Source organism: Chlorocebus sabaeus, chromosome 21, assembly GCF_047675955.1.
Source record: "Chlorocebus sabaeus isolate Y175 chromosome 21, mChlSab1.0.hap1, whole genome shotgun sequence".
Lineage (NCBI taxonomy): Eukaryota > Metazoa > Chordata > Mammalia > Primates > Cercopithecidae > Chlorocebus > Chlorocebus sabaeus.
The window spans coordinates 99,657,255-99,682,040 of NC_132924.1; the positions used below are offsets into that span (position 1 = coordinate 99,657,255).

Here is a 24,786-nt window from a genome sequence, read left to right on the forward strand (position 1 = left end):
AAGTGGAACTTCATAGATGCCAATAAGACTTTGAAAAAATAGGACAATTATTCCCATGGTTGTCACTCTGGCAATACCAGGAGAGGAAGCTTTAAGCACATACACACACATGCACACATGATGTCTGTTAGAAAGAAAGGTAAAATTGTCTGCAAGTCCAGATGACATGCACCTGTAGCAATACTGAGTCCCCTCTGGGAAGAAGGATATGAATAAGGTATTCCTAACACGATTACAAAGTTGCAGCATGCTTTTTATGTATAGCTGCACATTTCTTTTGGCAGAAAGCAGACTTTTCTAAGTTCTTCCCTAAAACATACAGCAATATTTTATAAGCTTTAAAAAAGAATACAAATGACATTGGACACTATCCATGGCTCAGCAGAAGTACACTTTAAAGACACATAAGTTTTAGCAAAACAAACAAACCAACAAACAAACAAAAAAACGAACTAATACGATTTAAGACTTGATATGGCTTCCAAATAAAAGATGATGTGATCGTAGTATTCATTAAGAGAGCTACCTAATCTATTTCCCTGAGAGAACTGACCTGTGCTATTCCCATATCTCTTGGCACACTCTGCTTCACTCTTGTCAAATATTTCAAGAGGGATTTATTGAACATTTAAAATGGAAAAAAACAGAATATTTAAAGGAGTTTTGAAGAAAATAAGCATGTCTAAAGTGAAAATAAATTTCAAACAACCATGGTTGCTACCCTCAAATATGTAAAGAATTGATTGATTGCCATGTGGAAGAGGGTTAGATTGTTTTTATGGCTCCATTTGGTATATTTAAAAAGAGATATATTTTAACTTAAGGAGCAACTTAGAGTCATTGCTGCCAACTATGTTATACATTAGCTTGGAATATAAAGAGCTTCTAGTTACCAGGGGTGTTCAGGCATCATCTGAACTGATGCATTGGTTAGCATCATTTCTTACTGAGTAATTGGATGCAGTGTCTTTTAAGAGCTCTCTCAGTGCTGACACTGTACTCTGCACATATTCCTTCACTGCCCTCCATGTGACATTGGCACACATTTGTGAAATATTTTGACCAAAATTAGAAGTCAGTCTTTAGAGATAACTAGCTTGAGGGCTTGCAATAGAGCTACATGGAGATTTAACCAGTGGCCGTGGACTCATTAGCACCATATCCTCCAAACCTGGCTCTTACATAGCCATGGTCAAAGTGTGTTGGTGAAGCAGACAGGTAAGAAACCATCTGAAGATATTCTTACAATTCATACTCATCTATATATTGAGAAGTCTGCCTTTTTATTTTCTCTATGGAGATATCTATAAGCAGGTAGTGGGTTGTAGGGAGATCAGTACTGCCAGTAGCAGCTATCCCACGGTCTTCACGTAATTGAGAGACTCACTAAGAGGAAGCTCAGTGAAAATTTCAGGGCTGTGCTGTCTATTATGGTCTGCTATGGTATGATCACCCACCACTTCTGGTTTATACCTATGTCGAATTCCAACAGTTGCTGAGGCTGAGTGAGTGATGCATATAATGAACTTCGACTTGACTGAGGGAAAGTTAATTTGAATTATATCATCTCAGCAATACATCTCCTTGAGAATTTTAGAATAAAAACATCCTCATCAAATCTATAGACAACATGGCAATTTTATATACCTCTTGTGGTTTTCAAATCATTCTTGCCTCCGAGGTTAATTGTGATGAAGGTGACTCTATGGTTTATGTATTTTATCTCACTGGAGACAAGTTATCATAAGGCTAGTTACCATAGGAAAGTTACCATCAAGAAGATGAAGAGCATGTGCTTCAATGAATGACTGTGTTAACAGTGTGTTAATCAGATCAAGTTCTAGGAAAAGTGGGAATTTAAATGTGGCACAAAGGCCAAGGAATGCACCAATGAGAATTTAGAAAACTTGGGAAAATATGTATGATTACTTCTGGAAATAATTCTTCAGCCAACTTGGTAAAACTCTAAGTGTTAAGGTGATGAGAGATCCAACAGGAAATCTCTAGGGTTTGGTTGTGAGTTATAAAGTCCACAAGAGTGCCAAAAAGGTCAAAGAAAAAATAAAAGTAAAATAAATGAGTGGCAAAATCATATGTGGGGTTGGATCTAAAGGAAAGTTGAACACATAGAAGACTGAGTTAAAACAAACTTTTAAGTCCTGAAAAGGCAGAGAATTAGCCGGTATAAGAAGCTGAGTCTCAAAATTAAGGATCTTGATAACTACAGAAATGAAAAGTTAAGAAAGGCATTTTCTGCATATAGATTAATAACCAGTATTGGAGGATGAGAAATATAACGATTCAGATCTGTTTCCCTTCTCCTCCAGCAGAGAGGATGAAAATGGGCCATTTTGGTCTTCAACTCACTGTATACCTCCCCAGAGGAAGTTAGAGAATAAGATTGATCTGATCAACTGGTCTATTGAGCTATAGCTGGAAAGAGATAGTTCCCAGGCAATCCCATTATTAACTGTGCTGGTGGCTACTTTGTGCAGATACCCTACAGGCTCAGTACAGACCTCCATATTATTCCCTGACAGGTTGATTCAAATGAGATCCATATTTCCTGGTAGGAAAACGTGGTTAACAAGGTGCCGGATGCCAATCTGAGCCACACTCTCAACACCTGGCCTCTCAACAAATGGTGCTGCAGCCTCTTGTGGCCTCCTCGTTATTGCTCATACCATCAATCCTTCTATGGCATAAAACTGAACCATCCAGTATCTGCTCCAGCTCCTAGGCTGTGGCTCTGCCTGATACCCACGGCTTATGACACAAACTCCACAGACATCATAATCTACAGCTAAAACACAGGTATAAGAGGCTTTTGACATTTCCAGACTGCCTCAGCCCTCCTTCAAAAGCAAAATCAAATAAGAAAATGTTTATCCTGACCATCCAAACCATGCATATGAGGTTGACTGGAAAGATTTGGGAATAGCACTGAGATGAATGACTTGGAATTGCCACACCTGCTGGAGTTTATTCCACTCCAAAATGTCTTTATTCCATCAGGAAGGGAACTGCCCTGGAAACAGGTGCTATTGCTGGGGCCATCTCTTAGGCAGGAAAAAAATCAGACACCAACAAAAGCCAGATTATAGCTCATTTTCTGTGACTTGATAGATTGAAGACAGACCATTATTTTCATAGACCATAACACCAAAAGCTACAAATGGCAGAGCCAGAATATCCTTTTGTTTCAAAATGTCAATTATAAAAAGCCTAGAGTTTTCCTATCATTACCAATTTTCTGGATTCTTGTATGTTTCACACAATGGAATTATTTTCTTTGTAGGCTTTTAAAAATAAATCTTTAAAAATTGGTCTAATATGTTGTACCAAAGTCTGTCAATTAAGAAATAACCTCTTGTTTTAAAAACAAAAAAGAGTCATGGAAACAATTTCTAGAATCCATATGCTTTAAAACCTGCCATAAGAGCATACTGCTTAGAATGAATGTGTGTGGTCCTCTTACCTGATCCTTTGGGTATTTTTTTTAAATTTTAAGAATCCCAGGACAAGCATGTGTAGTGATAAAAACAGCAAACACTACATGGATATTTCACCAAAGGTTGGTGAAACTCAGGATAGTTAAACTTTCATTTCCATCACTGGATAGCTTTCATTTCCATCACTGGCTCTACTTAATGTTAGTATTTCTTAAACCAGCACTTCTTAGGAAGTTCAGTGGAGCACTAGCAAATCTGCACCATGCAGCTGGAAGAAACTTGTCCACATAGCCACTTTCCAGTCTTTGCTAACACTATCAGCACAATGTCAGCTTATTCCCCACTTCCGGTTACTCTACTGTCTGTTATCATCATGTTGACACAGTGTACATTTCCCTTCATTATCACCTCTCTCCTTTCTCCTTACTTTTATCCTTAGGTAAGTAGGACTGAACTCAGGTGAAACCTGTTTTTTAGGTTATGAAATAAAGAAAGAGTAGAAATACTGAGAACATGGGTAGTGAGAGAAGGAGGACTTAGAGACCTGTTTGTCTATATTAATTCTCCATCAGTCTAAGTAGATTAAATACTGTTCCAAATTGATTATAATCAGAGGTGTGTACTACCAAATGCTGAATTACTCTCTCTTCATCAATGAAAACTGCCTACATGTAGCTTTTTATCAGAGTTCTTTTTAGGTGTTTCAAGAACAAAATTTTAATCATCAGATTCTAAAAAGAAACCAAGTAGAAAGAACAGTCAGTCTCATTTGTGCAATCATGCATTTGTTCATTTCTTCCAATAAAATGTCCTGCTTACCTATTATATTGTCAAGCACAGTGCTGGGTACAGGAAACACAGAGATGAGGAAAATAAGTACCCCACTGCCTATGGAGATGAGCATGTAGTGACTTAAATAGCCCCAGCAAGTCAGCAGATGCTGGAGTTGTGGTCCATCTGTTTTTGTTTCTCCCATTGACTTGCAATTGGGATACCAACAAGAAATCTGATATTACTCCATATGAAGGAGGATGCATCCAATTTCTGTATGGTTTTATAGGAGCCTAGTTCAGTAAAACTGTAGTGAATGCTTAAAATGAAGCAGTGTGTATGGCTTAAACAATTTGGACTTTGGAGACATTAGGCTTCAAAACCAAACTTGAGTTTTAATCCCAGTTTTACCACTCACAAATTCCATGAAACTAAGTTTTCCTATCAGAAAAATGGGTTAATATTTATGAAATGATTAAAGTATGTATTAGTATGTGTATTCTCCTTCTCTGAGCTTTTAATCAACACCTTGAGGACAGAGAATGCAAAATTATCTAAGACCAGGAATACAGGAAGGTAACACATGGCAAGAGGAACTTTGAATATCACTTTAAAATATTTTATACCCAAGAAAAGATCAATTCTTATAAAATTAAATAAAAAGTGTATATAGAGATGAATAAGAATATATATTTAGATAATACATTTTAGAGAAAAATGTATAGCTCTAGGCATTTTTCATTGCCATTCTCATTGTATTATTAAAATTCTAAATATTATTTGGAAGGGTTAATATTTCTGTATCAACCAGATTCTAAATTTTTTTAGTATTACATTGAATGTTTGATACGAATTTCTTTCTAGAGTTTAAAAATGAGCTAGCAAACTCAATTTGTATTGTACTAGCAATAGTACACTTATTAAATTATTATAATTACATATTGCAATCCTTATAATCTATTTGTTTCTTTAAAATTATGATATGAAAGTCTCCCATATGTATGACATGAGTGTCTGATATAAATGTGTGTGTTGGGGGGTATGTAAAATATACAACTTTTATTTGACTTATATTTTGGATTTTGTTCTTTTGTTTTTGCAATGACTATCTTAATCTCACTATATATCATAATTGAAATTCGCTTGAAAATTTTCTTCAAAGTTATACATCTTCGTTTACTTTGCATGTGATCAAATGTGAATTAGGATGAATGTATAGTATATCAGTTTCATATACCATGTTTCAAATTGTGCATTCATATCCTTTGAAAAATGTTTAAGATTAAACACATTTTTAAAATCATCATCATTATTATTATAAGATAATCTTAAGGAACTATAAGTCATGTCTAAAAACAGTAGAAAATTATACAGAAAGTCATCTACATCAATAATGTACGCAGTACTTACTTACTGTATAAGTTTCCTATTGCTATTGTAACAAAATTACCAGAGACTCAGCAGCCTAAAACAACACAAAGTTATTGCCCTGCAGTTTTGGAGTCAAAAGCTGGAAATGGGTCTCACTTGGCTAAAATCAAATTAGCAGCAAGATTGCATTGCTTTTGGAGGCCTTAGGGGGAAATCTGTGTTCTTACCTTTTTCAACTTTCAGAGGCTGCTTTCTGCATTCCTTGGCTCATGGCCCCTTCCATCTTCAAAGCCAGCAATAGCAAGTTGAGTCTTTCTCAGGTCGCACTACTGACTCTTCTGCCTCCCTCTTCCATATTTGAGACACAACCAGATAATCTAGGATAGCCTCCTTACTTTAAGGTCAGTTGATTAGCAGCCTTGATTCCATCTATTATCTTAATTCCTTTTTGACATTTAATATATTATATTCACAGGCTCTGTGATTAGAACGTTCACATCTTTGGGAAGCCCTTATTCTGTTTACCACAACTACTAACTGTTGAATTTTATGCCATCTATTCAAGGAAAACTAGTCTACTTTATATATTTTTCTTGTAATTTAAACAATATTTGCATAATTAATTAATGTTTTGTGCCTTAAATATATTTGTAGAATTTTGTTAAATTCTTATAGCAAGGATTTCAGTATTCCCACTTTTTGTTTGTTGTTTTTGATTCATCTTATCAATCTACTCTCATCAACCTAGAATAGAGCTGCTGGATAAAATACAGGACATCCAGTTACATTTTAATTTCACATAATTATATTTTAGGATGTCACAAATATTGTGTAGGACATATTTACACAAAATAATGATCCATTTTTTATCTGAAATTAAAATTTAACATAACATCTGCATTTCTATTTAATAAGTCTAGCAACCCTAACCTAGGAAACTCTGAACATTGTTCTTCTGGAGAACTGAAAAAGAATTTGTGGGATCATCTGGTAAGACCTCTTATGGAGAACTGAGACCCAAATACAAATGTAGTTGATTTGGTTGGAAGGGTTTCAAATAGAAGCAGAAGGGTTTTCTTTCAGAATTTTAAATGACTCAAAATAAATATTTGGCTAACAGAAATCAGAAAGAAGCGTGCTGCTATTGCATGAAATTAAGCCAAGCAAGCATCTATGTTTTCCTGACAGAAAGTATGCTTCCAGTAGAATAGCAGCAAGAAAGAGACCCCTTTGGTATAATACCTGATTACATGGCACAGGTTTAAATTAGTGTAATAGTCTAAGAAAGAGAGCATGGTAGGCAATTTGAGAAATAAGCCCATGATTTAGGAATTCATAGTATGAGTGGATCAAATTGAAAAATACTGTGACTTGTATATATCTTACTTTATCTAAGATATGTTCCAAAATTATCTCAAAGTGAATTTCACAATGCAAAAACATATTTTTGATTGACTGACATCAAACAACTATGGTTATTTTCCTCTAGAAAATAAATTGTTTATGCTTTTTAATCAAATATTGCAAATATATGAATTCTTTTAAAAACACACACATTTAAAGATTTCTTGACAGACTATGTTATTTGAATGTGGAGAATAGAAAAAAAAAGTCTTATAAACAAATCATGCTATAACATGTCTCTTTCTACTTAAAGTCATATTACGGTCATAAAAAATAATTTTACTGTAAATACAAAACAATTTGGTAATTGATATTAAATAATTGGGCTCAATTCTATTAAATCACATGAAAATATGAACCATTTTGTGTCTGTTTAAAGCCAGTTTTACACCAAAAGAATACAGTGCTATAGGTACTATAGTTAGTGCAGGTTTACATAACAAGAATATAAACTTAACATTTCCCAAGTGACCAAATGCATCAGCGCAAAAGTAGGGAAAGCAGAGTTCAGAGAATGCCAAAGGGATTTAAGTTGGTCAGCATGGCAAATGAAGAACGGCCATCTCACGTTCATCACCATTACCAACAGACGAATAAAAAGAAGCAGGAGTCTTATTCAACATTCAAACCAATTCTGTGTGTTAAACATTATTTTTATCCCCATTTTACAGATACAAGCAGAGGCTTAGAGTGGGAATATATGCCACATCACTTAATACATGCCCAAACCACAATTTGTGTTAAGCACCCAGTCTCTATATGCATGCTTGTAAATACTATACCATGCTGCCTCCATGCAATTAAACTGAATGTGATTTAATTGCTCAAGTTGTTATGTTAAACAGTGTAAAGTTTATAACTATCACACATTGTGATCAGTTAGAATTGATCATATAAAATATTATGTGTGTTGTGAATATGGCCTTTATTTTTCAAAACAATGAAAACTTTCAACTTGCACTAATATCTTCAGAGAGCCCCTGAATAATGCCATAAGTTTTTGGGGAATTAAGATTCTGGAGAAAAGCAACTGATTTTGAAGGTTTCAAGTCTAAGGCAAATAATTATTTTAGATAGATTGCCCTATAGGATTTTAAACGAAAGGAAGAGAACTCATCACCTATATGGTTTCCATATTTGAATTAAGTCTTAAACTATCATGAATTTACTTTTAAGAAAATTACAGGTTTTTTTTTTTTTTCCCCAATTACAAAAGTACTTTAAAGCATTGGCTTTTTCTTAGGTTCCATAGGAAGAGTCAAGAGAAAAAGACATACAAGGGAACTTAACTGGCTCTTGTCACCATCACTTTACAACTTGTCATGACAGCACTGCTTAGTAGACACAATGTCCTTCCCTCTTTTTTTAGCCATTGAGGCAGAGCAATTTATGATACTACATTAACTGGCAGTATAAGGAAAATGTGGTAGAAGAGGATAAGGAACTCACTAATGTGAAGCGAAATAAAAAATCAGTTTCTAATAAGAGATGACTTTACACACTAACTTTTCTGGGGTCACATCAGTCTTCCAGCTTGTGGGTTATGTATTTCCATAAGAGGAAAAACATTTTGAATGACAAGCAAGAAGTAATGATGAGTAGAATGTGCTACAGAAAAGTTAGGTAATGCAACTAGCAAAATCTGATATACTGAGAGGTGTCTGCTGTGAGCTATACTTTTATTTTTGCAAACAGAAAGCAAGAAATTTATAAATTAATGTAAAGTACTAAGTACTAAGTGTCTTTTCCCCCTTTCTGCCTAAGATAGGTCATAAAACTTAAACATATGGTATCAATAGATACCCCATAGGGCTCTTTGGAAAAGTAATTCAGATTCTGGATCACACATTTGAATCATGCGATGTTGATGTGAATGCACTTGATTAAGGTTTATGAGACCAATAATCCACCTTAAGTACATTTATCTTCTAAAATGCTTCCTGCATTCATTTGCATCCCTCACTGAATATGCATAATAATCTTCATGTGCATTTGCTTAAAAATTAGGTCATGCCTCTGAGTAGTTGACCATTTCTTATGTAGCTGGTATTTTTTTTTCTAAAATAAGAGCATCTTAGAATTAAACAGACCCTTAGAGACTACCTAGTCAAGTTCTCATCTTACTTGAGGTAAGAGGACAAAGATTCAGAGAAGATAACTTCCTTAATCAGGGCCACAGAGATGTTAATGAGACAAGAATCTCAATTTCTTGTCTGTCAGACCAATCATTTCCTTTACTTTTAACTTTAACTCACTTTTTGGAACACATTAACTCAGAATTGGCTTAAAATGTTTGTCCTTTTTTCTTTGCTTTTTATCAATTTCAACAAAAGCCTTGTACTTGAAAACTAGTTGCAAGGCACTTTGATTGCAGGGCTGGCAAGAAGTGAGAGTTGGGAAGAATGCACAAGAATTATAATGATCTGTTCCTGAGGAATCACTGAATGGAACTACAACCATAGTTGCATAAATAACTGAAGAACAACACAGAACACAAATCTGGAAATGTAAAACAATGGACATCCAGATAGAGCACATATGTGTTCAGAACTTGTATTAATAGTTAGGGAAGATTTCATGGATTAGTTGATTTCATAAGAAAATTGGTTTCACTGAAATGAAGAGTGGTATAACAAAATGAAAGTGGTATTAACAAAGACAAAGTTTGGAAAGTTTAGATTTGAGCTAATGATCAATAGGAATCAATTTTACTTTAAGAACCATTAATAGCACCATTGAGAGCATATATAGCAATTTTTACTGAGTGACTAATGTTATAATTATCCCTTTAAAAAAGTCTCTTCTACAGAATTCAAGCTCCATGATGGCAGGCCACTTCTACCTCAAACAGTGCTGTTAGTATTCAGCAGAGTGATGGTGTTAAAACAATAATGGACTGATTGAGTAACTACAAAAGAAGTGGCAGTATACGGCCATATCGCCCTGAATGTGCCTGATCTCATCTAAAAGAAGTGACAAACAAGAAGTATTGTACAGTAACTTTATGGCAAAAATCTGGAAGTCACTTTCGAGTACAGTGATCAGTGTTTATGTAGCTGGCAAATTTTTTTCTGAAATAAGATCATCTTACAATTCAACAGGGTTCACCCTGTGAACTAGAGACTTGACCTTGGAGGTGAGAAGGAAAAAAATAGATCCAGGAGAAATTTCAAACACACACTATAATTTGTTGACAGAGTCTAAACAGGGTAAAAAGAAGAGAAGTCGGTGTCAACTTCCAAGTCTGGATCTCTGAAAGACAGAGATAATGTTGATATGGAAAGGAGGAAATAAAATAGACACTGAGCATAACAGAAAAATATACAGCAGGTTTTAAGCCTGAGGCCTATGGACAAAGGGAGATTTGACCTTGGAAATGATAAAGAAAAACATAGATCTAAGAGAATTTCAAACAAACACTGTAATTTGTTGACAGCGTCTAAAAAGGGGAAAAAAAGAAGAGAAGTCTAAAGACAAGTTTAACTTCTTTTCTCTAAACTTCTAAAAAGAAGTTTTTATTATTCTAAAAAGGAGTTTAAGAAAAGAAAATGGTTTAAATATAAATAATGTTACCTGGTTTTTGGCACGATGGGAGACATTCAATGAATAGTGACCATTTTAAATATGATACATTTGGGGTTTTAGAGAGCTTAATTTTACAACTTGGGTTTTGGATTGCTTTCCGATCCCAGTTTTGGATTGTTTTAGTTCACATTTTTGAACATGTAAAAGGGCAGAGATTAAGAAAGCAGTGAGGAAAACATGAATGCAGCTTTTCTAGCACGAGATATGTGAATGATGAGAAGTCAAGCGAATAGTGTCTGGGAGAAAGGCCAAAATCAGGGGCAACTTGAATAGAAGGAAGATGAGATAAAGAAGACAAAGAAACAAAAAGATTCAAAGCAATGTGGTTTCCCAGAGTGCAGGGGAGGGGAAGATACAAAATGAGGACATATCATTAGCAATCACCAATCTATGCCTGCGCTATACATACAAACTATATAAAATAAGAGAGGTGGAAATAAGTAATTTGAGGGCCTTCTTTGGAGACATGTACATTATAATCCTATGGTAGGGACTGCCTCTACTCATTGTCAGTCTTCTTGCCATCTTCTACACATATTCTTCTTTTGCATTTCGAATGTAATGTAATTATTTTGTGCTTGTTATTGTCAGTTCTTAACAATAAATAGGCAGTGTAACCAAGTGTTTGATAAATTGCTATTTGATTGGACATTTTAGCATGGGGAAAATGTTTTGTTGAAGAAAGGACAGCGCTGCAGTGATAAGCTGCCTGCTGATGTAAACACTTTAAGGGTTTATGACAGGCTCACAATCTACCAATACTATTTTCAATTCAATTCAATTTGAGTAGATGAGGATTTTGGAGAAAACAGTTGCCAGGAGAAACATATGACATTTAATCTTATCTGAGAACATGAAATCTTCTACAGAAGCTATAAGTACATATGTGTGTGCAATTTGAGTCTTAGTATATATTCAAAATGGTTATAGAGGAAGCTGTATTCTATAGGATTTAAGCCAACAGACAAAAGAAAATATATTTCACGGTATTTTTCCCAAGATACACTTGACTTAACAAATAACATAGAGAGTCTAAAATTCCAAGGTGAAAACATTCAACTGATTGTAATTTTTGAACTAATTTTATTTTCAAAATGGTAACCTTAATTCCTTTTATAAAATTCCACAAAAACCTACAATTAGTGTGGATGCTATTTGATTGGTTTAAAACTAGTCCCTGTTAACAGGATTCAAAACACTGCCAAAATACAGAACCCTGCGGATTACCTTATGGACTCAATATATTACTTTAAAAAATGATTTTAAAGAAAAACAACAGAATAATTGAAAATTGACTAATTCTGATTTTATATGCAAGGCACTCAAAATTACACAAAACTGAGTTGTGGTAAGGAAAAAAATATTTAGTGAATTTGGTCATGACCATGACAAGTAGCAAAAATAAAGATTACTCTAAAATTTGCCCAAGCACATTGGAATATAAAATCCACTTAACTTTCAAATTTATATAATAAACTGGTGATTATATATTTAAATTTGATGCATCAATTTAAAAGTAAATTGGCTTTTATTTCTAAAGAGTATGCCTTTTATTTCAACTATCAAAATTTGTTTCCACATTTAGCAGATCTGTTTACTCAAAATCATAATCTACCAGATACTCATGCTGTGTATCTTTACTTTTGCTTTTATCCACACAAATTGATTTTTATCCAATTTTCACTATTTTGAGCCCAAATATTCTTCTCCATACTTGTCGAGATGCAGTCATTAGCCACTTAAAAAATGGTTTGCTCTTTTAGTCCAGACTAGAGGGAAAGTTATGGCTCTTCCTTCAAGTCTAATTGGGTAGAACCTTTGTAGCAGTCCCAAAGGAGGTTGCACATTACAAGCACAATTACATGCCATAAACTGCAAACATCTCATTTTCCATTGTCTTCTGTTCCTAATTCAACTTGAAATGAGTTCTCTTCTTTCCACTTCCACCACCACATGTCAAGCCACCAATATTTCTTGCCTGGATTTCCTCAACAAACTTGTTGTTTTATTTTTTCTTATCCATATCCCCTGCAATTCTTCAGACTTTCCACTGGCAGAGAAATTTCACAAAATATAATGGTACCGAGAACATATTCATGCTCAAAAAGATTAAATATACTCAAATCCCTAGCAAATGAAGTATCAACTTGGCTTAAATCCCTTCATAAAATGACTCCCAATTATCTGACTATCCTTATTTTATAGTAATCACATAATTTTTCACCCACACTGGAAAATACTTTTTCAGTGGAAAAGGTGTGCTATTAACAAGGAAAAAATGAATACGCGGCCTCCCAGTTCTCCTTGTGGCTATCCTAAATTTAAAACAAGTTTTTGGTCACAGGTTTTACAAACAATACCCGACTTTCCCTTTTCTGAAAGTGTAAACCCACTGTTCCTATTGTTTAGAAGGCTGTTTGCATCTGTTTCTTTCCCTCTTTCAGGCCTTTTTAAATTCCCACTTCCTTCATGGAGGCTGTCTTCGTCCGTTCACCATCCGTTCACCATCCCTGGTCCCAAAACCTCATACTGTGAACTTCACCTCCATTATCTTACTCTGCCTTGACCAGTCACCTCTGCTCTTGGTATTATCCCCCTGACTTGACCCTTAAAAATCTGATGACTTCTTAATCATTTTTGCATTTTTCTGAATATCACACAAAGGTTTTTGCATAAAGCAAACATTTAATAAATATTTTTGATGAAATGCTATCACCAGCTATAAGTTAACATTTAAATTTTGGCCATTGAAAAGTATTTATTTAGCAATTATATTAAACCTAAAGAAGAGGACATTCAAAAACGATTTGTGTCAACCAAAGATTTTGAGTCATTTTGCAAATTCAAAATCATTCATCCATTTCTGCATCTAAAAGATTTTTCTTTAAAAATTTATTATATATCAAAAACCCCTAATATGAAAACATACCTTTATGTTGCCTTGGAAAAGTTTTTCTTGAGACTTTCGCTTAAATTATTCTGTATGCAATGATTTATACTTGAATAATCTTCCATCTCCTGATCCCATTCTACAGAATTAATGAGTTTGAATGATTTTTGTTTTGTTTTGTTTTTCCTGTTGTGTAAAGAATGCACTCATATCTCTTGAGTTACCAATTTTAGATGGTATCTATTGGCTACTCACAGAAAAAGACAAGTGATTTAGTGTTTGCACAAGTCCCCTCTCTATTGTCCCTTTTCACAGACCTCTCAATTTTTTTTTTTTTTTTTTTTTTTTTTAAACAGAGTCTCACTCTATCACCCAGGCTGGAGTGCAGTGGGCACAATCTCAGTTCACTGCAGCCTCCGTCTCCCGGGTTCAAGTGATTCTCCTGCCTCAGGCTTCAGAGTAGGTGCGATTACAGGCACCTGCCACCATGCCAGGCTAATTTTTGTATTTTTAGTAGAGATAGGATATCGCCAGGTTGGCCAGGCTGGTCTAGAACTCCCAGCCTCAGCGATCTGCCTGCCTCAGCCTCCCAAAGTGCTGGGATTACAGGCATGAGCCACCATGCCTGGCCAGACCTCTCAATTTTTTAAAGTTATATTACTATTTTTAATTTACAGGATTTGTATAATATTTACAATACTCACATTAGTAGATAATATTTGTTTGTATATTTGTTTGTATATTTACATTCCTTTGTATAATATTTGTTTGTATAATATTTACATTACTCACATTAGTAGATGAATTAATACTTCTTTATTTTGTTTCTAGATTCCTTCTAACAATATAATACCAATTCAAAAAGCAATTACTATATTATGGCTACTAAATATTATTCCATTCAGATTCATTTAAGTAGCATAACTGGACTTTCAGAAAAGGAGTAAGCATAATTATTAAAAATCCTGGCTTTTAAAGGATTATGGATATATATGAATATATAGAGGATATATTAACCACCAGGGTCTAATACATCCTTTCCCAAGTTAAAAAAAAAAATCCTTCTAAATCATATGTGATTGCCACTGCCTTACTGTCTCATATCTGACATGCCTTTTTTTGTTTTGTTGTGTTAAACCTAGGATAATTCATATGTAGCTATGTAGGCACCAGATTTTCTGGGCCATTTACATTTTTAGCCTAACACTGATTGATAGTTTGGTTGGCTATACAATTTTAAGTTTAAAACACTGTTCCCTCAAGAAAGACTTTGCTCAATTCTGTTTAGATTTCAAGGAGGCACATGAGATATGATGTTCATTCTTTGTAGGTATCTTTTCTTCCCTTCTAAAAGTTCCTGGAATTTTCTGTCAATTAGTGAAAATTTACTAAGATGTTTGACCCTTTCCATTTTTTCAATTTGAAGAATTTTCTTTCTTCGATTGTGAAACCTTCCTTCTGTCTTGTTTTTGTATTTAGTTTACGTCCATTCTTTGTCTCTGCTTCCTTTTCTAGGATTTTTATTAGATATATATTGGGATCTTGCATTTATGCTCAACATGTCTTCACTTTTCCTCATATTTTCCTTTTTTTCCAATTTTCTTTCTGGTTCTGACTTTTGTTTTGCCCTCTAGATCTCTGCTCTGGTTCTATGTTTCAGCATATCTGTTCAGCTCTTTATTTTCACGTTCATAATTTTAATTTCCGGGATAATATTCTTATTCCCTGACTGATACTTTCCATAGCCACTTGCATGTGTGTGTATGGGTATGTGTTCCATATTTTCTTGATTCACTCTTAAAATGCTAGTTAAAACTGTGTTTTTTAAAAAACATTGTCTTATATTTCCTGAATTACCTGTGGCATTTTTTTTTTCAGTCAGTTAATGTTGTTTTATTTGTTTCTTTTTTAGTCTTTTAAAATTCTGCTCTGGGTTTTCTGCAGTTATCCTGCCATCCTTAGCTGTTGATGTAGAATTATAATAGGAGGACCAGGCTGCATGACAAAGATTACTGGTGGGGCCTGTTGTCTTTGTTTGAGAGGGCTGACTATGAACTTGTGAGTTTAGTGATTGTTTTACCTGGCTCACTCCTCTTAAAGATGCATGGATATTGGCAAGCGAGCAGCCTGGAACTTACTGCAGGAGAAACCTGTTCTAAGAATTGAGAAACTTAAATTCTTATCCTAGGTAGGACTGTATTTCCTGTTCCCCCTGGTCATATCTGAAACAAAATCACTTCCAATTCTGCCCTTTCTCGTTCAGCGCCTTATATATACAGAAGTCCTCTGTCCTCACATATTTCCCATTCTTTAGAGTTCTTTAACTTGCACTCTTTCTACATTAAGGTTGGAACAGAAAGGGGAAGTGAGGAGGAGCCCAACTGGTCCAGATCTCCTGAAATGCAGTTCTTTAAATATTTCCCTGATGGTCACTCTGATGTCTGGTTCAGGCCTTTATGTTGACTTTAGGTTTGGAAATTATTTGGGACTTTTATAGTAAGAACCACTTATGCATCTTGGGTTGTGCTTCCCTTCTTTGAATTTCTCCATAAATCAGACCCAACTGGCTTTTATTTTTCAAGACTTTCTCAGTTTTACCAAATGTTGGTTCTAACAATATAATGGCTTCCTCTCATTCTCTCTCCTTCTCTTTCTCCCTTCCTCTTAGTCTTCTTTCTTTTTTTAAATCTCATTATTTTTGTCATTTGTTACCTTAGATGGAGGACATACAAGTATCTTTGTGCCAGCCATTATCTTGAACCAGAAACCAGATTAAATTTCTTTTTATATATTCTTTTAATTATTCAAATAAATCTGTTTTGAATTTATTTTAGATAGCCCGGAATATATATTAATATTTGGTTAAATATTTTTTCTACACTTTAAGGTAGGTAGTACTAACCCATATGATACCACATTTAGATTTTTCTTTTACATTTCCCAACATAAAATATATATATATATATGTGGTTACAGCCAAAAGGAACTGTTTGCTTGCAATCTGTTCTTCCTGGCACCCTGTATGTTCCATGAGATACAAGCATCTACTGAAGCATAAAAAATGTCCTACAAAATCATAATAAGTAAATCAGTCACTACATTCTGCATTATCAACAGTCCTGGGTGTCATTAAGATTCTGTCTGTATAGAAAAGATTAGGTTTGTATATATGATATTCTCCTAAAGCATTTTAACATAAAGTCATGGTCACTATGACTGAAAATGTTTACATTTCAGTCTTAATCAAATCTAGTACCTCAGGATTTTTCAATCATATTCAGAAAGTTGAACCATTTCGATGTGTTAGCTCTAGCTGTAAGTTCCCAGGCTGTGTATCTAATGGTCTAGTTGCATAAATTGTTGTAATTGGGCGGAGAATTCAAACTCTTTGTGAACTCAATTTCAATTGAAAATTGAGTGTAAAAATACCACAATGCCACTAATAATAAGCACTTAAATTAAGTAATCTTCGGCCCCACAGCTTCCTCAGAACCCCCAAAAGTAGGAGGTGTAATCTAAAAAGATTCATTGAGCAAATATTTCTTTGTGCTATGAATTAAGATGGCTTCCCTCAAAAGAATTCCTCTAAATGTTAAAGTTGGTAATTTTCTGCGGGAATAATATGTAGCACAATCAGAAAAAAAAAATGAAAACAAAAACTTATATAAGGCAGCATTCCCTAGGAGAACTACTCGGCAGTCCTGCCTGCATGTGCTCTACATGAGAATTCCATGTTTCCTCTGAATCTTCACAAGCATCTCTTTTAAACTAGGAGCATAAATGAGGCCACATACACGCTTTCTTTTCCAATTTTTTGAAAATTTACTTCCCACTTCCAGAGCAGATTGCAACAGTCTCATATAATCGATCTTGTCCACAAAAAAATTGACCACAATACATTAAATAGTTCCATAATGTGGCACAGCTCAAAAGGATCTGCTTCAAATGACTGTGAACTGACAAGGAAATAAAATGGTATATAGTTGGCTGGGTGCAGTGGCTCATGCTTGTAATCCCAGCACTTTGGGAGGCCGAGGCGGGTGGATCACTTAAGGTCAGGAGTTCGAGACCAGCCTAATGGTGAAACCCTGTCTCTACTAAAAATACAAAATTAGCTGGGTGTGGTGGTGCATACTTGTAATCCTAGCTACTTGAGAGGCTGAGGCAAGAGAATCGCTTGAACCTAGGAGGCAGAGTTTGCAGTGAGCCAAGATGGCGCCACTGTACTCCAGCCTGGGCAACAGAGCGAGACTTCATCTCAAAAAAAAAAGGGGGGGGGGGGAAGAAAATGGTATACAGTTTACCAACAGGTAACCTAAGATAGTTATATGCAATATTTAATTATTACAAACATGCAATGTGGATACTGATAATCATTTCTACTGCCCTCCTTTAAGGAAATGGAGAAATGTCAGGAGACAAGGTACGGCTGAAAATTTTCCTCTGGTTTGATCTATTCTGCAAATCTCTTCCATCGTTGTCCAGGTTATTGACACTCTTTCCGCAGGATTTTCAGGCTGTTCTTTTATCATCTGGACTATTCCTTAGAGCAGGAATTTTATTACTGATCTCCAAACTACCTCTCAAAACTTTTATTAGAGTTATTCACATTTCAAATTATAATACAAAGATTTCAGCAACTGCTTTCTGATGATATTTATTTTTTCTTCCAGTATCGTCTGCTAAATATTTGAAGGCAGGTACACAATGCCTCAGGAACAACTCTGTCCTGTCTCCAAATGCTCCAGATTCTTCTTTCCCTCACAGCCCTCTTTAACTGCTGTAATCTGTAAGATCTACTCTTCGGGCAAGGCTCTATGTTTAAGAAAACACTTTCAGGCTGGGTGCACTGGCTCATACGTGTAATCCTAGCATTTTGGGAGGCTGAGATGGGTGGATCATGAGGTCAAGAGATCGAGATCATCCTGGCCAACATGGTGAAACTCCATCTCTACTAAAAATACAAACATTAGCTGGGAGTGGTGGCGTGTGTCTATAGTCTCAGTTACTTGGGAGGCTGAGGCAGGAGAATCACTTGAACCTGGGAGGCAGAGGTTGCAGTGAGCCAAGATAGTGCCACTATACTCCAGCCTGGCGACAGAGCAAGACTCTATCTCAAAAAAAAAAAAAAAAAAAAGAAAAGAAAAAGAAGTAAGAAAACACTTTCAGTTCAGTTGGGAGTCTGCTCAGATATGATCTACCTGGCAGAAGAAATTGAGAAAATTACTTGGATAAATCAAATCACATCCTCCTACTCTATTCATTTGAATATATTCAGTTATTAAACAAATAGTTTTTAAAGACCCTATTACAGACTCAATATTATGCTGAGTGCATGGGTAACAGCCTAATGATAATGATAGCCAACATTTATTCACTGCCTATTATGTGCATGAAACACTTTTCATGACTCCTGTCATGTAACTTTCAGCAAAACAAATATGAGGTATCTATTAGTACAAAAAACACACCATACAGAGACAAAAGAAGTTGTGTGTGTGTATGTGTGTTTCTTTTAAATAATCGACCCTCTTCCTGCTTTTCCCCAGAATATATGAGCTCAAGTTTTCTCTAGCTCGAGAACAGGGCTGGGTGCGATGGCAGGGGGTTGCTTTACATTGCTTTGTATTGGAATTTGTATTGTCCGGGGGGAACTCATTACCACCTATAGATACATAGGCACTTGCCCATGTTTTCTCAGCGATTTAGCAGACACAGGATTTGAACCCAAGATTTCATGTTCAGGAGCTTATGCTCTTTCCTACTCCACTGGCCCACTTGTGTAGCCCTACACTCTTCTGCCCCTAAAGTAGATAAATACAGAAAAAGAACAAGAGGGGTGATATGGCAAAAGTATCTCAATAGTTGCATCAGTTCTCCTTTGCTTTGTGAATTATGGATGAAACAAAGGACAACTATAATAATTCTTTCTTGCTCTTCTCTTTAAACATGTAGTAGCCCTATGTGAGAATAAGCGACAATGACAAATGTTTAGGAAAAAATATACATGACCCATCATTAAATGGTAAATCATTTTTTTCAGAAAAAAAAAATTGTTATAATGGAGATTACAATAAGATGCATACAGAAGATTCCCATTGTGCTGTAGTCTAACTTAAATCACAAATATACCTTTATATTATTATATCATTAATATTAACTCATTGAATAGGCATTTATTGAGAATGGACTATAAGAAGAGCTGTATGTTAAGAGACATACTCATTCAGACATTGCTTATTGTCCACAGATTGATAACGATGACTTTTAAAAGTGAGAAGAGGAAATAAAGGCGCAGGAGTGAGTAGAGGGAGGAGTCTAAGGTGACACCCAGGTTTCTAACTTAAGCTGCTATGCATCCTGAGGCCACTGGAAGAAAAGCTGGTTTGAGATTTATTGGAGGTTTCTTCTTTTCTTTTCTTGTCTTTTTGAGTTTTATTTTCTGTTCCACTTTGAGGGTGTTTTGTTTTGTTTCCATCGGCTCTAGATGACGCACAGTGCTCACTGGAGGTTGACAGTGTCGTAACCCTTGTCTGATTATCTCGATTTTACGAGCCCAATTAAGGATGATAAAATATGTGTTTTAGAGATTTCTGCCATCCTTACATCCCCTTACCATCCCTAAGGATACTTCTCCTGACTGTTAAGTCAATTACATTTTAATTTTTTTCTCTTTTCAGTACAATTATATGAGTTTGTGTTATTGTATGGCTATGCCTCAGTGGTCTACCCTTCCTTCACACCACTTTTCTATAGGGAAGCAAAAGGTACCTTTATACCATAATTTAGTTGAATTCAGCAGTACTTACAAATGATGTTATTAAAATCTATTGGGAAAAATGATTCATCTTGATTTCAAAAACAGAGGACAAAGGAATGTGGGGAAGTTAAATAATATATCATACAATAAAGACACTTCAGAAAGCTGTCTGTTTTCATAATTGCTACAAGTGTCCTTTTATAACTTGATTTTACCCAAACGTTTCCCAAAACATCTGTCTAAACTTTTCAACTAAGTTGTTATTCCTGCTTCTTGTAATTTCAGAGAGACCAGTATGGTTCGATGCATTCTCTGACGTTATTCTGAGAAGAAACAATTAAATGCATACTGGAAGACATTTTGCTCTTCAGTAAGTTGTAAATTCGGTGTCACCAATGCACAGTCACAGAATGCACAGTTCTATTGTTTGCTTTCTCATCACAGATCTGACCCCTCACCATCTTCTCCTGCCCTTGAGCCTGATACTTTTCTGACTTTGAGCCTGGCACCTTGCTGGTGCTGGCAGGCATCAGGAAGGCATGGGCTAAGAGCCAGACTGAGCCTTGCAAAAGAGGCTCAGAGAAGCCGACTGACATGGGCTCAATAATTAGCTCAATGATGGACACAATGCTCAATAAGGAGCTGCTGGGTTAATGGATGTGTGCGCTGGCTAGCTGGAGTAAACACTTCAGGCTGATAACATGGGGCCGATTGTCTGAATAATACAAATGAAAATGGAGGACTGACCAGCTCTTTGGCCCTCCAAGGTCAAAACAACATATTTAAAGCCTTCTTGTAGAGATATACAAGTTTTGTTCATTTTTTCATATTCATGTCAATAATTTATGCAATGTGAAAACATAAACATTCTCAAGCATTTTTTTTTTTTTTTTTTTTTTTTTTTGGTAGAGACCAGGTCTCACTCTGTTGCCCAGCCTGTAGTGCAGTGGCATGATCCTAGCTCACTATAGCCTTAAACTCCTGGGCTCAAGCCATCACTGCTGCCTCAGCCTCCTGAATAGCTAGGACTGCAGGTGCACGACACCATACCTGGCTAATTTTTTATTTTTATTATTGTAGAGATAGGGTCTTGCTATGTTGTCTAGACTTGTCAATAATTTTATGTATTGTCTTGAATAATAAAAGAAACTTGGACAGAGAATAGCAGGTAGCAAATTTTCAGATGTAGATTTAGGGTAACACATAATTTTATAATATGAAGTACCTCAGTACCAAAATCTTAGTTATTTATAATGTGATACCCTTGATGTAGAGCTAATCTGAATTCAACATTTCCATGACTAAATAATTTGTGGACTCTAAAATATTCTCAAAATTCCTAGAGTTAGCATTTCTTAAATGATTTCTTTAGTCTTTTTTACATTCAACTATATTATACACACAAAATGAATCCATTAACATATTTTATAATGTGTCTTTCCGAGTGCTTCTTAGATTTAGTTTGATTTAAGAAAGCTAAGAAAGAAAAAGGAATTTTGCTAGCCACACTCAATCATGTCTGCATAGGCATAGCTATATAGACACCCATAAAATTACGCATAACCCCCAGGTTTTCAAGTGAATGAACAACTCCCACAGTCTCAGCAACACAGGGCAACCTCCACCCCCTGGCATATTCATGCGTCCACTTCACTGTAAATTTCTTATCATCTTCATCACTGCTCCTCAGGGGGCATCTACAACTCTGCAGTGTTACTGTTCTGAGAGAAAATGGTTATTTTTTTATATTTTTCCTTCAAAAAACGTATTTAATAGAATCAGAAGTTTATTCTCTTCAGCAGCAAGTTTGCTGAAGTACATTATTTGTCCAAAAATAGTTGAAGGCCACATTGATTGAGGAAGGGATGAATTCTCATACTAATGAGCTTTCTGTCCCCTTGTTGTGGAAATTTTCTGTGAATTTGCTGGGATTTTCTGCTGGGTCATGCAGAACCTCCTTGGAATGCTGTAGCCTGGGGAATGTAATTACCCCAGGATGTTTCATTTTTCTCCCAATCTCTGGTGGCACAGGATGGAACAATCAAGTCCTCACTCTGAAAGAACTCTCTCACATGCCCGTCAGGGTAGAAGGGCTGTCATTACAGAAAGACAGCATTTCCTGGGTTTCAAGCTGGTTTACCTCCATCCCACTACCGAAACCGTGGAATTCAGAGTTCACCTTAGTTCTCTGCTTTTCTGTACATAGAACTACAACATCCAACTCAGCAAACACTCCCTTCCTATACAGATATTCTTTACCAGCAGTATTTTATGTGGAAAGCATTAACAAGAGATTAGTGACAAAAGAAATTACGTTGGGGGAGTCCATTGATCTTCGCCTTCTAAAATTTATAAGCTGCTTTATATAATTGTCCATAGTTGCTTTTTTTAACCCTCATCATCAACTTCCACATATGAAAAAGCAACAAGAATGGGGACTGAGAAGAAATAGTAAGATGGTTCAGACTGAACAAAGCCATTCAGTGTTTGCATGTGTGTGTGATTATTTCACTATAAACTCTGCTTCCATGGCTAAAATCATCATAATTACCAAGCAATGGCTTTATCCCAGAGTTACATTAGAACAGAAAAGAAGGCATTTGTCATGCAGTGGCATATCTCAGGGACAGCTCACCCCTGTGAACCATGTCTGCCCTTTCTTCCTCCCTCTTTTAATTAACATTTGGAAAAGAACAGTGATGTTAGCAGATAGCAGAGCTGGGAAGGGAGACTCAGAAAGTGATGTGAGCCCTGTCAATCTTCAACCTTGCCAAGGAGGACACATTAAAGTGTTTTTCATGGAAAATCAGGCTTTGTCAACACAAATTCAAAGCAATGTGACCTTGATGGATGAAGATATATACACACACACACACACACACACACACACACTAAGAATAGCACAGACTGAAGCATCTTGAGAGAATATAAGTGAACCAAATAAAAGGAGGAAAAGCATCCTAAAAGAAGATGTTCAATCCAGGAAAAAGTTGTCAAGTGCATTTTCTGCCACTTACCTTTTCTGCTGACTGGGCTGTACCAAAAAAGATGGGGATGAAAGCTAACCAAATGATACAGGTGGTATACATGGTAAATCCAATAGGTTTGGCTTCGTTGAAAGTCTCTGGGACACCTCTCGTTTTAATGGCATAAACAGTACAAGTGACCATCAAGAGGATACTGTATCCAAGTGAACAAATGAGTGAGAGATCAGAAATGTCACACTTGAGCACTCCCCTGGCCTTCTCTGGATCTAGTGTCCGCTGCTCTCCATAGTCAATGATGATGTGGGGGGGATCCACAACAAACCAGACAAACACTCCAAGGAGCTGGACGGAGATGAGGCTGAAGGTGATCACCAGCTGAGATGCTGGACTAATAAACTTGGGCGCTGTGACAGATTTCTTCCCCTGCTCAAATATTCGATGGATACGGTTTGTTTTGGTCAGAAGGGCTGCATAGCTGAAACACATGCCAAGTCCTAGGAAGATTCGTCGGAAGGAGCATATGATTGTATCTGGTGCTGCAATCATTAAAAAGGTGATCGAATAACAGAGAAAAATCCCTGTTAGGAGCACGTAACTAAGTTCGCGTCCTGAAGCCCTCACGATAGGTGTGTCATTATAGCGGACAAAGGTCACGATCACAAAGGTGGTGGCGATGATTCCCAATATTGCAACAAACACAGGCACCACAGCCCAGGGAGAATGCCACTCCAATTTGATGATGGGGATAAACTGGCAGCCTGTGCGGTTGATGTTGGGTCTCTGATCCAGAGGGCAAAGTTCACAGGACAGCTCATCCACCTGGTAGTTGTAACCTTCACAGCGTTCACAGTGCCAGCAGCAAGGGACCCCTTTCACCGTTTTCTTCCTCTCCCCCGGCTTACACGGCAGGCTGCAGACAGACGCCGGGTGAGTATGTTCTCTATGAGCCCACTGCATGTGTTCCACCTGTGGGTATAAAAAATTAATGAGCCTTCCATTTTTCCCCCATTTATAATATCCTAATCCTAGCCACGAGTTTGTAATAAATCACAGAATGCTGACAGTACAAATACAGTTTACCATAATAAGAGCCTAGGTTTTTCCCCTGATATTGACTTTATGAAAGTGTTAAGTGACTGGATCCAACATATCATTCACCTCATCAACTTGATGAGTGTCATTAGTTTCCATTTACCTCCTCAGTGCTGACCGATGTGACATCTGGAGAAAGATTTATTGGTCGAAACAGTTTTAACACTAAAAAAATAAAATACAAAAATAAATAAGACCCGTAGAAAGATGCTTTAGAGTTAATCACAAATATAAATGGCAGAATCCCTGAAACACCGGGTTAGGATATAAACATATATAAAAGATGATCCATGTCTTTCTACCATACTTAGAGAAATTCAAATCGCACTGCATCAATTTTGAAAGGAAATGGCAAAATGAGTTACTTTAATCTCTGACTTTCCTCATGTGTTCATGCAGATAACTATATTAATGTGTTGTGCCCCTGTTTAGGCTTGAAATATCCTTTTTTTCTTAGTCTTCCATTTCCATGTT

At 36.0% G+C, this 24,786-nt stretch overlaps 1 protein-coding gene across 1 annotated transcript in view; it reads right to left on the reverse strand.

Annotated features, from left to right (window-relative positions):
* Positions 1–24,786, reverse strand: part of GRM8 (glutamate metabotropic receptor 8) — an 801,552-nt gene that overhangs the window by 76,650 nt on the left and 700,116 nt on the right. The window contains exon 9 of the mRNA XM_007982809.3: positions 23,251–24,186. Coding sequence (XP_007981000.1) covers positions 23,251–24,186 — 936 coding nt within the window. The remainder of the gene's footprint in view (positions 1–23,250; positions 24,187–24,786) is intronic.